Source organism: Aulonocara stuartgranti (assembly GCF_965226115.1).
Source record: "Aulonocara stuartgranti genome assembly, chromosome: 22".
Taxonomy (NCBI): Eukaryota; Metazoa; Chordata; class Actinopteri; order Cichliformes; family Cichlidae; genus Aulonocara; species Aulonocara stuartgranti.
Genome location: NC_138957.1, coordinates 22465073 through 22481711, shown reverse-complemented (window position 1 = coordinate 22481711; position 16639 = coordinate 22465073). Strand labels below are relative to the sequence as shown.

Below are 16639 nucleotides of genomic sequence, written 5' to 3'. Positions count from 1 at the left end.
CGCAGACAGAGTATGCTCCGAGGACCATAGCAGGGGAGCCGTGTCTGTATATGAGTGTGTATGTGTGTATATAAAGTTAAAATCCAGACAGCCATTCCAACGGCCAGACTATTGAGTCTTATAAACTCTCAGGTCACAGATTATTGAAATAGCAGAAGAGATATATAGTCTGTGCCTGTGTGTGTGCCTTCTGTTTCACTATTTTACTAAAACTGCACAAATTGTTTTATAAGAACCAGAAATCCAAACACATGTGAAAGTGAATGGTAATGGCTGTGACATAATGAAATAATGCAGATGTGCAAGAAAGATTTGGATGCAGATATGTATGTGTTTATGCATCTTCTATCTTTGTGTGTGTCCGTGCTGTCATACTGATTTATTTCAGTGTTATTTAAACTTGCACTGAAAACTTTACAGCAATGCCCTGGGAGGTAACCTTTTATAGTAGTATAACACTTGATGTCTTTTTGTGTTGGGAAGTCTAACAAAATATACTTTAGTTTGATTTACTAAGGCCCCAGGCAGACAGCGTTAGGCACCACATGCAACCACCTGGCAGCCACTGGTTGCTAGGGAAAAACACGTATTTCCGAACCAGTTGTAGTGGATGCTGTCATTCGCTGTGATATCGATTGCTGAGCTTCAGTTACACAGTCCTAGAGACTGGTCAGTGACCACCTGGTAACCACTGGTGTTCCCTGACCAGTTGGTAAGTTGTTTAGCCAGGTTCTGTTGTGAGGCGAAATTGGTCGCAAAAAAGTATCCGGTGTTGTACTGAAAAACACCTTAGGCAAATAGTCAGCGTCACGTCCCGCGGCGTTCCTGAGGAACACAAAAGTTGACCTTCCGCGTTCTTATGCTACGTGCTAGCATTATGGGTGAAATACAGTAGAATAATCCTAACCATAACCTTATCCCTAACCTTAACCAGCACTTTAATGACGTTAAATAGTGTTTTCCAAAGTGATGTAAGTAAAATGAATGAACATGTGTAGATTGATTCCAAACGGTTCTCATGTTTCCTCATTTTTTTCCGATCTCGTCATTTAGGGACGTGTCGGGTGCCCGGAAGCGTAATATGTTGACGATTTGTCACCTAGCGTAAAATATTACGTTTTGGGAGTGAGAACGTGTCGAAATAGTAGTTTGCATGGCAGATGATGACTTGTCTCCGAACACTTGCCAACTACTCAATAATTAGTTCAGAAGCTTTGAAAAGTGTGACTCAAACAGAGAAACATCTTCCAAAAGGTGCTGGTTTCACTTTGAAAACAAATAGTCTCTGTTTCGAGTTTCAGTACCGCTGGGTGGTTAGTTAGTAGCAAACTATTCCTAGGTTTTTGGTGCAGCACCCGCTTGGCGACCAATTTCACCCAGTGACAGACAGCAACCTAAAGCAAGCCCCACTCACTAAGAAGTTGAGGATTACAGCTTTTCCCCTCGTAACCAAGCTCTTGGGGGTTGCTGGACTGGGTCTGTGTGACTGAGGCACACAGGCCTAATCTCCAGTAATCTCGGTAGGAAACAGTTTACATTCTTTAGAAGAAGTGAGTAACCTGTTTTTTCACCCACCTGTGGCTTCTGGTGTTCACTTCAAAATAATGTTTATATGGACCAAAAGAGTGTGTCACCTGTGACTTACTGTCAGGAGTCATAAGTGAGAATTTCTGTGACTTGTAATATTTGTGCGTGCTGAGCACGAAGACAGAAATGTAACTCTTTTCAATTAACAGATCACTTAAAAGAATCTTGTTTGTTGAATTTTCTCTGCTAGAACAGTGGTTTGAATCCCAAAAAGCTTTGTAGCCAAAGGATAGTGCTTGCACTGGACAGCTGCCAGTTATTTTTGTATGTCTGCATGTGGTGTTAAGCAGTGTTCTGCCTTTCCTCCCCAAAGGGTTAGGTAGCCCTCCTACCGAGTATTAGACACAGACGCACATACACATAGCACACACAGTACAGTGTTTCCCAGACCCTGTGTGGTGCAGTAATCCCATGTAGTTATTCAAGGTCAGACTCCTCTAATAGACTTTTAATAAAGTTTGTGTTGGGGGGGAGGGGGGTGTTGAGGGGAGGGGGGCTGTTGTTTGTGTGTGTACAGGATAGACACAGTCGTATTTGAGCGTCTGGAGTCTGTGTCTGGCGGATGGTTTTAGCACAATATATAACAGGGTAAATTCAGCCTAACAGTATTGGTTTATTTGATAATAGAAGATTTATTTTACAATTAATTTTATAATAGCAGTAACTGGGATGTCTCGACATATCATTTGAATACTTGTCAGAAAACTATAAAAGTGTCAGTGATAGTTGTGATAAGAAGGCACTAGGGCTGTGCGATATGACCAAAATCTCATATCCCGATATAAGACATCTATCGTCCCGATAACGATATAAACCACAAAAATGTAACATTTTCTGTAAATTCTGTGAATCTCGGGCAGCTCGTCTTGCGGGAAGTGTTTCCAGCTGCGCGTCATGTAGCTGGAGTCGAGTGTTTTAACCGATGCATGAAACTCTACATTTTTAGAAATAAGTTGTAACGGCCGCCGTTTTCTTTGTGAGTATTTATTACACGGCGTGCTGCCGGGGAAAGCCTGTTCTAACGTTTGAGTCTAAGGTTTATTTTTTTAGCACCTGGCGGCTCTTTTTTACTTCTCATCCGTAAATAACCTGCTCTTTCACGTGATTCAGTTTATTTCGAAAAGTCTCAACAGGATCTTGAGCTTTATTGTGAAAGGTTTATGGGGAACATAAACAAGCGGACACGCGATGCTGTTACCGTCGTCGTTGCTAGCCACAACGCATAAAAACAGGCGCTTGTCCGTCCGTAGTGTGGTTATATAAAATATAAGAGAAAGAGAGAACTTTAAGAAATTAATATAGCCACTACTGTGACCATCAAAACCATGAAAAAATATTGCAGTAAACAGTTTATTTTGCGACACCACGAAACAAACGATAACGTTTTTATATCGTCATCCGATATATATCGTTATATCGAACAGCCCTAGAAGGCACTATTAGTATTATGAGTATCCTGGATCTTAATGGGTCAACCCAACCTAGACATGTGACTAATGTTAATGGCATAATACATAATCAATCAATAATTAATCCGTTTCCGAAACAACCGCACCCCGAGGCTGTTCTAAGGGGCTCATTGTAATGGCCCCTGTGCAACTGTAGCGAGAGCTTGGACTTGTACCCGGTAGGCATTGGACTTTACCAGGGGTGCCCTTTGGTACAGATCGTGCTAATAATGTTTAGAAGCGCGATCAGGTAGCCAGGCAGAAATGCTCAAAAGGTGTAAACAGCAGCCTGTCAGTAAATTAGTTATGGAGACAATTTCTTGGAACAGCCAAGATAGAGGGTGCTGGTTTTAGAGGTGTTAGAAGTCTCTGCATTTTGCCGACCGTGTGGTCTAGTTTGCTTCACTGACTGATAACCTCCAGCTTGCACTGAGCTGGTTCAAAGTGGCATGAGTGACAGTTGGCACCTCCAATCCAGAGGCGTTTGGTTTCAATGAAAGAAGCCTGGGTTGCTTTGCTGGATCCAAGGCGAAGGAAGTTGGGATTTTGTTGACAAGTAGAGGAAAGGTAATGAGGGAGATTGACAAACTGGAGTGACAATTTACTGACTGATCTACCTCCCCAGTCTAACCTTTGCCTGGATTTCAACATCTTGCTCTGCTTTAATCTGGAATCTGGGCTGCTGAGACTGCTGAATAAGTGGCAGAAAACTAATTAATGATGGGTGGATTAATCAATTAACGTATCAGTGGACCGTTTTTGGAAGTGTTTTGCATCTAAAGTTTTTGAGACAAAATCAAGGTGGAGTGAGCAAGTATCTTTGAAGGATTAGTTAGATGTGCATAGCAAGCACAGAAAGAACAGCGAGGGATACAGTGCCTACTTCTTTTATTTAAAAAAACAACAAAAAAAAATCTTCCTACATTTAATGATAGCTATCTGCCTGTCAGTCACGTAAAGGGATTGCTGTGCTCTAGAGAATTACACCTTTACACGCACGCACATGTACAAACACATCAACACATCAAGGTTCACGTAAGGATAGGCCAGGAGCGAGGGGAGGAGCGAAAAAGAGATTGAGGGAACGACAGGCAGGGGGTGGGAAATGGATAAGAGATTAATTGAGAGAATGGTGACTGAAAGATGGATAGATAGGGAGAGGAGGAGGAGAAGTGAGGTGTGTTTGTGTGTGCGTGAGTGAGAATTGGACCCATATAGCTAGGAGTAAGAGGGGAGCCATTTAGAGAGTGAAGAAGAGGTAGAAACAGAGAACGGGAGGCTCATAATGAGAGAAAGGTATTGAAACGTGAACCTCTGATTAAGTTTGACATTTAAGATGACATATTTTGCATGCTGTTACCCCATTACAAATGAGTCCTACACTGTGGTAGAGTGGGTCTGCAACTGAGTCTACGTGTGTGTGATTTGCTTGGCAGGAAAGAATTGGGCCCCTGCTACACAGCAGACGAAGAGAGAATGTGTGTGTAAGTAAAGATTCTGGCATTGATTAGGGACCTGGTAGTCAGCTGAAAGCTTTTAGTCTTAAAATGGCAGGTGGACTCTGTCTCGCGGTGGTTTTATGTTGTCCTCCTCTTTCTCCCTATTTCTGTTTGACTCTCGAACCCCCCTCCCTACTTTCAATTAGACTCCTGCCTCTGCAAAATCAATTCCCAGCTGTTACTGGTTCTCCCGAAAAAAGAAATCCTCTCCTTGGCCAACTTTCTCTCCCTTATCCCCGTGTTTCTCGAAGAGGCCAGACACGCCCGCCCTCCCATCCAGGACGCGAACAGAGCGCAGCGCAGCATCGTGCGCTCGCGACCATTTCCTATTATTGCTCCGCCGCTCTAAACAGGCTCGGTTTCACGGGGACTGATCTGTTTCGTCTCAGTGGGTACTAAACCGTTTACTTGCACGCTTTCATTAATATTGTCTTCACCTGCTTTCATTCACTGGCACATAACCTAAAGCTACAAGGCACTGCAGCGTGACTGCCATTTTGTGCATCGGTGGACTTCCTAGAAGAAATAATTGTCTAAATAAATGACTGCTGAGTGATACAAGACATTCGTGAGAGCCTTAACAAATGCAGCAACATTTTTTGAACATAAAATTGAAGCGATTAACATATTTTATTTTTCTTGTATTCTTTTATTTAAGAAGTTAGAGTTGCTCTTTTGGGCAGTAGCACATCATGATAAGGTGATCGTGTTATTTTCAATTTTTTACTGAAAGAAAAAACATTTCTACACTGACACAAAGTGGCAGTTTTAAAAAGGAAATTTCTGAAATGTTGACTTAGTGTGAACCCTTGCTGCGTAATGGACCCGAAAGTGAGCACGTCTTTAAAACCACCCATGTGTGATGCATACATGAGCCATACCGGATCCAGTCTCAGATATGAAGCTGGAAATGCAAGTGTCTGATAGCCACAAGATGTATGAATAGTCCAGCAGCTCTAATGAGGAAGCTCAGAGGAGCCTGCTCTCACATTTCTGCAAAGTCAGTCATTGTCTGTGGTTTTCTCAGCTAAACTTCCACACACAGACTCAGACCAAGATATTTGGGAGGCTATTGTTTTGCTAAATTAGTCAAAATAAACCTGAGTTCAAATTGCGGGTTGCAGAATTGTTTTAAACCCCATAGTCATTATATTGCAGGCTGTACGAGGGGTGCCCAGCGGGAAGCCTGACCTGTAGCATGACTCGATCTTCAGTGTTCAAAATAGGCCCGAAATGTGGTAGAATTTCTTTAAAGCATTCAGTAATGAGTTTGCTTTTGTGGGTATGCAGTGACTTTGAAGGATGATAAAAGGTGGTTTATGAAATATACCTATGAAGTGATGATAAACACTGATTTTCCACATGCAGAATGTGAACTTGTTTTGGACATCACAGGAAGCTTTATATTCAAATCATCTACTGTTTTTTTTTTTTTTATATGTGTGTGTGTGTGTGTGTTGGGGGGGGGGGTGTCTTGTTAGTATGTGGAGCTTATCTGCTCCTTGCCTCTTTCCTTTTTCTCTCCTCCTATTCTCCCTTTCTTTGCTCCTGTCTATCCATTTCCCAAGACAATCAGCATTTTTTCCTTCTTAAAAGAAGAAAACACATTTGTGTTCCCGTCTAAAACCTCTCATCCCCTCCAAACGTCTACGCTCCTTCCTTTTACTTCCCTTTCACAGTGCCAGGATTCTTATTCCAATTAAAAGTCCTTACCCACCATCTCCCTCGTGCGTTTCTTTCTCCCTGACTCGTACCTCTCCTTCATGTGCACCTTACTTACCTGTAAGTTGTTCTATCTTTTCCAAATCTCACAAAGTTCCAGTAAATCAGAAGAGAGGAACAGAGATGGCACCGCGAGAAGAAAGCGAGGACAGATAATGAGGAGCAGGAGAGATAGGGACAAAGAGGGGGAGAGGATGACACGAAGAGCCAGAAAGCAGCGCATCAAGAAAGAGAAAGAAAAGCCAGAGAGAAGTCTGTCTTTGTAATAAGACCTTGCCTTTAGCTTTATTTCTTCATATGTTGCACATTAATCCTTTGTTTATGAAAGATGGAGATGCCAGCTACAGCTGTCCCACGGGGAGGGAGAGAGCACAGATATCTGGAGGCAGCAGGGATATGTGGATGTGTTGAGATTCGGTATCAAACCCATCCATTACCGTGACTCAATAATATGCATTTAGAGAATTAGCTTGGAGTCACTGTGTAAAATGGTTGAGATGTACTCGTAATCTGTTTTCCTCCATTAGAGAGATCTAACTTTGTTCTCTGAATGACAAAGGCCTCTTTTGATTTCTTATGAGTCGCATGAAAATTCATTGCCAGGCTGGCGGTGCACTAAGATGCCGTAAACATGATGTGGTTGAAATGGAGTAAGATATTGTTTATATAACCTAATTAAAGCAACATGTGTTAGACCCCTACAAAACGCATGACAAACGACAGGAGTGACCTCCGTTGTCGTTCGTAGCGTTAAAACAAGCTGATTAATTTGTTCTTTTTGTGACAAAGATTGTATGAATGGCCAAATTAATTGCTGACAATTAATCACTGGAGTAAGTGAACAAGCAGAATTGACAAACCTTTGTTGATTACAGCCCCTCAAATATGAGGGTTTGTTGCAGATATCTTTGGATTTTTGACTGATGAGAAGGCAAAACAAGAAATTTGAACACGTCAGCTCTGATTCTGGAAAAGTCTTCTTGTAAATAACTGACGTAAAAGCAAATGCTGTTTAGCGTGCATGCGAGCGCTTGGTTGAAAATACCTGCTGGTTTGAGTTTGAACTGCTCGAATACGATGAAATTTTTGAAGTTGATTTATAGCGCTTCTCTGGAAAACACGAGCGAGCCACACAAAGAAACGCTGAGATGTAGCAAAAGAGTAAGTTTCACAACAAAGTTCCCCAACATGGTCCTCCGTCTGCCACATGCGTCTGAAACTTACCATACTCCTGTTGCTGCGTCTTTCAGCAGTTGTCGTTGGATGATTATTGGCAATTTTAGATAAAAGCCTCACTGGTGTTGGGACTAATTGTAGTTGATGGAAATGATTAGCTGTCACATTTATCTTTGCTGAGGTATTGAGGCCAGTGTGGTGTATAAGGGCTAATTGTAGCTAGTAGCAGTAGTTGTTATGCGGTATGTTGTGGTGGGTTGTACCTAATTGTAGTTGATAGTAATGGTTCCAGTCTGTGTATACAGCCTGGAGCAGACAAAAGCTCTGCTGCGACATTGAGAGACACACACACACACACATATATACAGATGCTTACACCCAAAAAACACACAGTCGGGCCTTTAAAGACACACCTCTGCTTCCTGCCCGCATCCAATAAAAGTGGCACTGAAGTATGCATAAGACGAAATGATTCCAGCATAAATAAATAAAGGCTACAGAATAATTCCTTCTACTTGCTGCTGTGTTAATGCAAGAATTGTCATCACCGGTGAACTTACTAAGTCACCAGTCGGATGGATCATACAGGGCATACGGAAACATAGTTTAGGTCAGTCAGTGCTTCTTAGGTTGGGGTTTCAGCTTCATTGCTTTACCACAACGATCTGTAGTTTTCCACTGTGTGTGTGTGTGTGTGTGTGTGTGTAAATGATGAATTCTGACTGGGTGTGGTCGACATCAGATGAGATTTTCCCCTGCTCCCTGCACTCACTCACACTCTCCCGCTCCCTCTCTTTCCCTACACACACACACACACACACACACACACACACACACACACACACACACACACACACACACACACGCACAGGGCGAGTGCCAGGGCTGGTCTAGGCGTGGGCCCTTGCAGACATAAATGCTTTATTTTAATAGTTGTATGGCAGAGAGAGAGAGTGGGAGAAAAAAGGCAAATACTACAAAGGCCACGGAGAGATTGGATTCAACAAAAACAGCACCCCTCTCTCATTTTCTGTTTTGCTCTCCTCTCTATCTCTGTTTATTAAGTATTTTCTAATCCTCTAGATAACAACAGAACGCTGCCCAAATATGGGTATTGTCACTGTGCATCATCACCCGATTATGGATATTCAAACGTATTCTCATATTTTCTTTAGCAGTGTATGTCTGTGTGTGTGTGTGTGTGTGTGTGTGTGTGTGTGTGTGAGTTCTCTCACGCTTTAACTGTTTGCAGGTTGCTATCAGTAAATAACAACAAGCTTTTGTCTCTCACAGATGGTCACAGGGTGGTGCACATGCTTTCTGGGTTTGTCATCAAATAATGCATTACTCACACATAAAACCCTCAAAGACAACCAGTGTCTTCCCCCCTCATATTGCATTGATCTAAAAGTGATCAGTTTTGGCGTCAATCAGGCGTCGGTTGGGTTTGACTTTGTTTATGACCAAAAGAAATGGGTGTACGGGCTCTCCGGGTTGACTGTGCACCCCCGAATATGAACCGAATGACCACAAATAAACACAGATGCGCGCGTATGCGCACGCACGCACACACTTGTGCAAGGAAGACAAAAAAAAGAGCAAAAAAACAAAACGCATGCAGCATCTCCCTGTCACGACTGTTGTGAACGCTACAACCACAATTGTTCCCCTTTTGAACAAAAGAAAGATTATGGTTTAACATAAAACACATGTTTGGTTATTTGATGGATTTGTACAGTGATTATAAGGGAAGGAGGGGAGGGGGGGAGGGCAGGAACAGAAAGAAAACATTTAATGATGGAATTACTTAAGTTATTGTTGCAATTATTCTTGCATGTGAAAGAGGGCAACACAGAATAAAAAAATGACTTGGCACTTCATTTCTTTGATATTTGTGTTTTACACAAGGATGCGCAAGCAGGAAAAAGGTGAAAGGTCGAGAGAGAGAAAGAGGATGAGTGGGGCGGGACAAAAGCAAAATGTGACATGGGGGGAAAAAAGTAGGCAATCAAAAGAGGAAACCGAAGGAGGTGATGCAGATAAGTGTGAGAGACAGTGAGAAATGAGAAAATGAGAATTTGCAAGCCAGAAAATGAATGAAAGGTTAAAAAAACAACCAAAAAAAGCAAAAAACCAGAGGAGCAAAATGGGAAGGAGAAATTTGGAGCGCTTGAGGGAATGAATTGGAGTCTGCCGTCTCCCTCATCCATCTTTCTGATATGGGGCGTTCGGTTTGATGTGGTTGTGCGTTGGCCATTCTCCCCGTCTTCTCTCCTTCATCTGTCTCCCCCGTTTCTCTCCGTGCCTCACCCTCCTCCCCCCTCGCTGTCTCTCCCGTCTCTCTGATATGGTTTGGGTTCTTGATGTGGTCACGTGTTGGAAGATTCTCACGGATGGTTTCCATAACGATAAAAAGATTCACTCCCCAGTTGGGTTGAAAAAGGAAAAAAAAAAAAGTTGTTCAATGGGTGCTTTTTTTTGGTGGGGGGGTGGCCGTCACATTTCAGCAAGTACCCGCCCTCCAAAAAAAAAAAAATCCTGAAAAAGAAAAAAAAAAATCTCTCGCAGCTGAGATGTTTCTGATTTGTTGCGCCTGTTTTTCTTTGACGAGGTTTGTGGTCGAGGATTGTCGCAGATTTTGGTGTTCAAAGAAGTCTGTAAATTAAATCAAAGCTATTTTGCGCACATACTGTACATCATTGTCAGATAATTGTATTTGTGTGCATGTGTGGCGTTATATGCAGAATATTACTGGAGTTTGAAAGGCTCTGTATCTTTTAGTGTCTCGAGGGAAGTCAGCTTGCTGTTTTTTATCCCCAAGCTCCTTCTTCTTCCTCCCTTAATACATGGTAACAAATCATAATTTTCTTTTTCTTCTATTTTTATGTTTGTAGAAATGGTGAGGAAGAAGAATCCCCCTATCCGGAGTGTGGGAGGCGAGGAGGAAGAGGAAGAAGAAGGGAAGAGGCCAGCGGGAGAAGAGGAAGAAGAAGGCGAGGAGGAAGGGAGAGTGGGAGCAGAGGCCGAACGAATAAACCGACCCTCCGAGCCGGAATCCTCCGAGCGGGTCAGAGGAGATGAGGAGCAGCAGGAGGAGGAGGAGGGGGGAGAGAGCGAGTGCATTTCCTCGTCTGTCTCTCCCTCGTCTGTTGGCGATCGCTACGGTAATGAGGAGCGAGGGGGGAGGAGAGGAGGAGGCAGGGGAAGGGCAAAGCAAGGAGGAGCAGCGCTGACGGACAGGCCGGAGAGCCAGTCGGAGCCTGAGGACGGGGACAGAGCGGTAGAAGAAGGGGAGAGAAGCGACAGAGAAAGGGGGGAGGCAGATCATCTCACCCCTCCTCTCCTCTCTGCCCCGCACCTCCTCCCAAGACAGGAAGGAGGGGAGGAGACCACGACCGATACCCCTCCGCTTTCCTCCAGCCCCTCTCCTAAACTCCAGGACTTCAAGTGCAATGTGTGTGGCTACGGTTACTATGGCAACGACCCGGCTGACCTGGTGAAGCACTTTCGGAAGTATCACCTGGGCCTGCACAACCGCACACGGCAGGATGCTGCTCTGGACACACACATCCTGGCACTCCACAACATGGCTCCCCAACACACACCTATTGGTAACTTCAGCTTTCTCTGTCCAGCGCTTATTATAGAAATGAGTTTATAATGGAGAATGAAATGTATGACCCTAAAGACCTGGACAGTCATAGCAAATATGAACCAGTACAGGAGAAAACTGCCAAAAAATACATATGAGTTCATCTATTTTATATATATATACATATATATACTTTGAACTTGTCTTCCAGTAAGGACATAGCAGTTACTTAGAAAAACAGCATGTTGATTCTGAGTCTAGTTTTCCTTCTTCCCAGATGTCAGGCTAGTTCTCACATTTTTTTTTGCCTCAAGCAGCTTGAGCCCTCTTTGTTTATCTGTTTCTACCAGTCTGACCCCTTCTTGCATTTCTCATGTCAGACATACAGGCGGGACAAGGGCAGAGGAGCCAAGCCAAAGACTTGGGGAAGACAAGACCAGAGATACAGAGTCAGCAGCATAGGACAGTTATGATGAATGGCACATATGACGTACAGGTAAGTCCTGGGTGTGAAATACTCATAAAAGTGTTTAAAATACTCCATACTTTAATAACTGAATATATTTAAAAAACAAACAAACTATGTGCTGTAGTAGCCCTTTTAAGGAATTTTAAAAGGGGTTAAAAATAAAATAAAATAAAAACCTCCTCAGTCCCACAGAAAGCCTTAATTTTTGGAGCTGATTGGCTTTCATAAAAGTCAGTGTGGTATTCCAAAGTACTATTTTTCTTGAAGTTTGCCAATTTTGGTATCTGTGGCCCATTTTCCACAGTATGTTCTCAGATTTGGTGACTCTCATCCTGCCAGCATGCCAGACTGCAAAAGGCATTTCTTTTCCCATTAATTTAGAGCTTCCGCTCAAAGTACCAGGAAATTTAACTCCCAAGGATTTTTCTCTCACGCCATCCAGACATGCTTCAGACGGTTGACTGTCTATATTTCCAACCCTTGAAATGTCGTGTGTGTGCGATCAAAAATGTTAAGTGCTGCAAGCCTCACCCAGAAATTTCTGTACCTATTGAAAAGTATTAATCTCCCGGGGAGTTTTTTTTTCTTTTCTTTTGTTCAGGGGTAAAATAATTTCCCCACAGTAGAAATTGTTAACTGTTAATAGCCCCTGGAGTTAGTTCCTGCAGCGTGGAAGCTCTCATAAGCCGTTTTTCCACCACAGGAACTTTTCCCAGGGTCTAGAAACTTTTGGAGGGACTCAATATATTTCCATTTGTCAAGTAGCCTAACTGCAGCGTTTTGTCTCATCTCACAGTCATTTGAGATGGTTTTTTACTTCAAGGTATTCCGCAGAATTTGTTGAGTATTGCTTGTAAATACCACATTGTAACTCGGGCCTTCATGTCTGATTCAGAGCGCAAGAACGAGAGAGGGAATGAGAGAGACTGAGCAGTTGTGGTCAAGCATGCTAGAAAGTGAATGTGAACAAACCCGTGAATCAGACAAACCAAACTTTATTTTCTGGTTGTTTCTCAGTGGTTGCGTTCTGAAGTAGTGATAAACAGGCTTATATTGTTTCACAACCCTACGGGAAGGTGCGTGGTTAGATTTTTTTTTATAACCAAAAGGGAGGCTTCAGCCTGTCCGCCGTGGATGCTCTGTCTGTGTGTGTATGTGCACGGAAAAGAGGCACGATGGAACGTCATCTAAACTTTTTCAGACATCCCACACGTTAAAACAGCTAAAGTGATGGGCCTGGTCTTTTCTTTACCGCAGTGGAAATGTAGAGAAACAATGACAAGGATCAGGGTGTGAGCTCCACACAAAGAAATAGTAAAGAAACATGTATTTCTGATGTGTATTTCCTGTTAGGCTTATAATAATGCTGTTATTACACACGTACAAATGATGTTATTTAAATATACTTTTATTTTGCACATGCCACGTATTTATGCGGATCAGGTATAAATCCAGTAAACTTTATGTAGTGTGAGAAAAATGTGAAAGTGGCCACGTTGACATCATCTGAAACTTTTTAAAGTTGTTGTTGTATTTCTTTTCCACGTGGGTTACCTTGGAAACAGATTTTTTTTAAGATAACAAACACAAGTTGACGCACTTATGCCTCGACTAGAACTGGTGTTAGAGATTATGGCAGGGCTCCGGCACATTTGATATAATCTTATAATTAATTATACAACAATTTTCTTTTATTTTGTGGTAAAACAGTAACATCAGAAATATGCACTTATGGATGCAATGCAGTCTCAGTCTTGTTTGCATATGTTTAATGCGCATCATTGTGTGCACCAACATGCACTAGTAAAACTGGCGTAAAGTTCTAAAAGAAAACTCAAAAATGTTGCATTCATTTCATTTACATCAAAGTTCCAGTTATTAAATTTGTATGTCATAATAACTCGAAGAAGTGCGACATACTGTATATGAAACATTTTATGTAATCATAGTTAGAAACTTTGATCCAATACAAGTAACACTGATTTAGTTAACAGTTCGCTGTAATCACAGTTGTAATAAATCTGCAAAGTTAGGCTCATAACTGAATGGAATAATTTATTGGGTAGAGCAATCTGCAACTGATTTGTAACATAGGGTGTGCCTTATTTGGACAGGGAGGCATTGTGCTGCAAGTTATAAAATTTTATAGACTGACAGATGGATAGACACAGAAAGGGAGACAACCGGGGCACCTGGCAGACAAGTCGTGCATATGGGGGTATGCATAGTCAAGCGTACGTGCGCGCGCACGCACAAAAGCCATAGTGTCGACTTCCCAAATCTTTTGCAGGGAATGCGTGCATAGACAAATGCTCGCATGTGCACCATATGCATGATTATAGCTGTTAAATAATTCAATAAAATCAATGCTCATCCCCATATTGAGGTCTCATTTTATAAAACTAGGCGAATGAAGGGGATGCTGCAAACTTGCAGTTGCAACTAAAAATTCCTTCTACGAGGTGAATGTCGTAGATATACTAGGACGCTGTACTCAAACTTCTAATCATAAATAATCAAAAAACATTTTTTAAAAAAGAGATGTGTTTTGTACCTGACATCAACAGATTGAACAGAACAGAACCGAATCAATCGGAGGATAAAAGTAGTTTTCAATAATTTTGTTCTTTGTGTTACCAGGCGTCCATAATCAGTGAAATCAGCAGCGCCAGTATTGATTTGCGGTGCATGTTAGTACTGAACATTAAAGCATCAGACTAACTGCTCATGTGTCTGCTATTTTTACCTCAAGAGCTACGAAGTTTAAATGAGATCTTAAATCAGATCAGTGATATCTAATCACCTATCAGTTTAGCAGTATTTTCAGTAATAACCTACAGGTTCGCTTGGAAAAAATTTTTTAATCGTCAAATGTTTACAATATGCTGTAAATATAAGCTCATTTTTGGCAATAACTGTCAAGGATTAGGATTTCGAGTATTCATGAACTGTGATGTTTTTGTGTGAAAGATTTAGTGGGATGATTCAACAAACGTGCGTGTGTGTGTCAAGAATAGTGAAGGAGTTTAGTTTCATTTAAACCAGCAGCCTGTAATGATCTAAAGTCACGTAATGGACACAGTAATACACATACGCGTGCAGACACACACACACACACACATACGCACACCGAATCAGAAATAGAAAATCCAGTGGGCTTAAGTCGTCATTATGAAGAAAAAGTGAAAGTATATATATACTTAAAAAAAAAAAACGAATGAAAGGGGTCTCTATTCTCTCCATCCCTCACTCACTTTTTCTCCCTCTCCTGCCCACGTTTGGAAAATTCCATGTTGTCATTTGCTAAGACAAGATTCCATGTCAACCAATGAGATTCCAGACCCCCCCCAAAAAAGTCATAGTGGAGAAAAGGGAGAAGGAATGAGTGAGAGTGCTCGAGATGGAGGAGGAAAGGAGAGAAGGTAGTGACAGAGGCAGACGGAGAACCAGTAGTTATAATCGGCTGTTAGGGAGTGTAATGAAACAGCTGTCAGACATATTTAGCTGTCTTCTTCTCTCCTGCTTCTCCATTTGTCTCTCTTATCAAGTCTTTGTCTCTCCTTCACCTTCTCCTCTGCTCTGCCCTCTTTCTTTGATTTGTCTTTCTTAGTCTCTATTACTTTATCTAATCCATTTTTCCAACTTCTCAATTTGCTTCCCGGCTCTCTTTCGCCTCTTTCTTTTTCTGCAGCTCTGTTCTTCAACTTACAATTTTTTCTTTCATCTTGTCCCATTCGCCCTTTGCCTCTTTTCTTTCACTCTGTCCCTGTCTCATATTCTCGGTCATGTCTTCCTGCACATTCTGCCTGGTGAAATTACTTGATGCTTTGCTCTTTGCTAATTGTCTGGGCAGGGTCTGTTGGATGAGATAATTGTTGAATTTCTGTCGTGAGATCACGTACAGTAATGACTCTCATTTAGACTTTAACATTTATTTTCTTTAGCTGAGTTGACGTATACCATCTCACGCTTAATTCTTTGTACAAATATTACTTTTTCCACCCTTTTTGGCAAAATGATTGCCTCACTGTCACTCTTGTTGTTTATGAAAAGAGGAAAGTTCAGATTTTCAGCTGTCCTATGAACTGATTGTAGTTTCTTTAAAAAACAAAACAAACAAACACACAGAGAGAAAAAAATCTTTTACACCTTTCATCTTCAAAAATGTCCTTGTACCATCATAAAAAAAACTACAAATTTCCCTTTATCTTAACTTCACTCCCACTTTTAATCCCAATACAGTTTAACCATAAGCATAAAACTAGGCAAATAAATAATTTAAATAGTTTTGCGTGTCTTAAAAACTAATTTCTGTGTTAGATTTTGGGAAAAAATCCCAAACAACAGACAGTATTTGTATAACATAGACACAAACTTGTATCTCTTGTTATTTTAAAAAAAATCCAAGTATGAAAAATGTCTAAACATATAGAACCTGTCAAACTCACACAAAAAACCCCGCATGCTAGCAATCCATTATACTAGGAAACATGACATAAAAGCTGAACAGAACATTCCCCGCTAATCTGTTCTTGACACCAATTGACGTAACTGCCATGCTGCACATTCGCTGATTCTGAGATCTAATTCCTAGTATTGAAACGAAAAACAAGAGCATTGCATCTGTTTGGCGTTCTGTTATCTATGGAGCTTTGCATCTTTGCTCATGTCACATGCAGCATGCAGCTCTGTTACCACACTGCCCATAGTTATCTTAAAACCTCAGATTTAGAGACAAATCTATATTGTACAGTAGGGAGTCCATTGCCACTGTATGGCATGCCAGATTGCCTCATTACTATCATAACGATGAGCACAGTGTAATCACGTACTGTCTAGAGGCTAACTTAATTAAAAAAAAACAGTGCCAGGTTGCTGACTTAGTTATATAAAACCTTGGCCTCGACCCTAAACACTACAGTAGAGCCTAGTAGTTTTGTTATTGGTTGGTTAGTTAGACTTAGAGTTGCCTTTTAATTGTCTACAGTTACATACGGAAAATGATGGATTATGTTCATTGTGGGTTTGAGTAGCTAAGGCATAATTATCCTGCACAGCTCTACGATCGGTGGCTTGTGCCATGTGTCCTTTAAATATCTGCTGCTTAGGAACACAAAAATAACTGCCTTGTATCTAATTTATTTCA

The 16639-nt window shown here is 41.6% G+C and overlaps 1 protein-coding gene across 7 annotated transcripts in view; it reads left to right on the top strand.

Annotated features, from left to right (window-relative positions):
* The window catches only part of trps1 (trichorhinophalangeal syndrome I), a 125173-nt gene that overhangs the window by 42052 nt on the left and 66482 nt on the right, over positions 1 to 16639 (top strand). For 6 of the 7 annotated variants that reach the window (XM_082520881.1, XM_082520882.1, XM_082520880.1 and 3 more), the window contains 2 exons: positions 10327 to 11043; positions 11405 to 11520. In XM_082520881.1, the coding sequence (XP_082377007.1) occupies positions 10327 to 11043; positions 11405 to 11520 (833 nt within the window). Of the gene's footprint in view, positions 1 to 4493; positions 4520 to 10326; positions 11044 to 11404; positions 11521 to 16639 lie in introns of those variants that run through there. The other variant, XM_082520885.1, reaches the window with a different exon arrangement.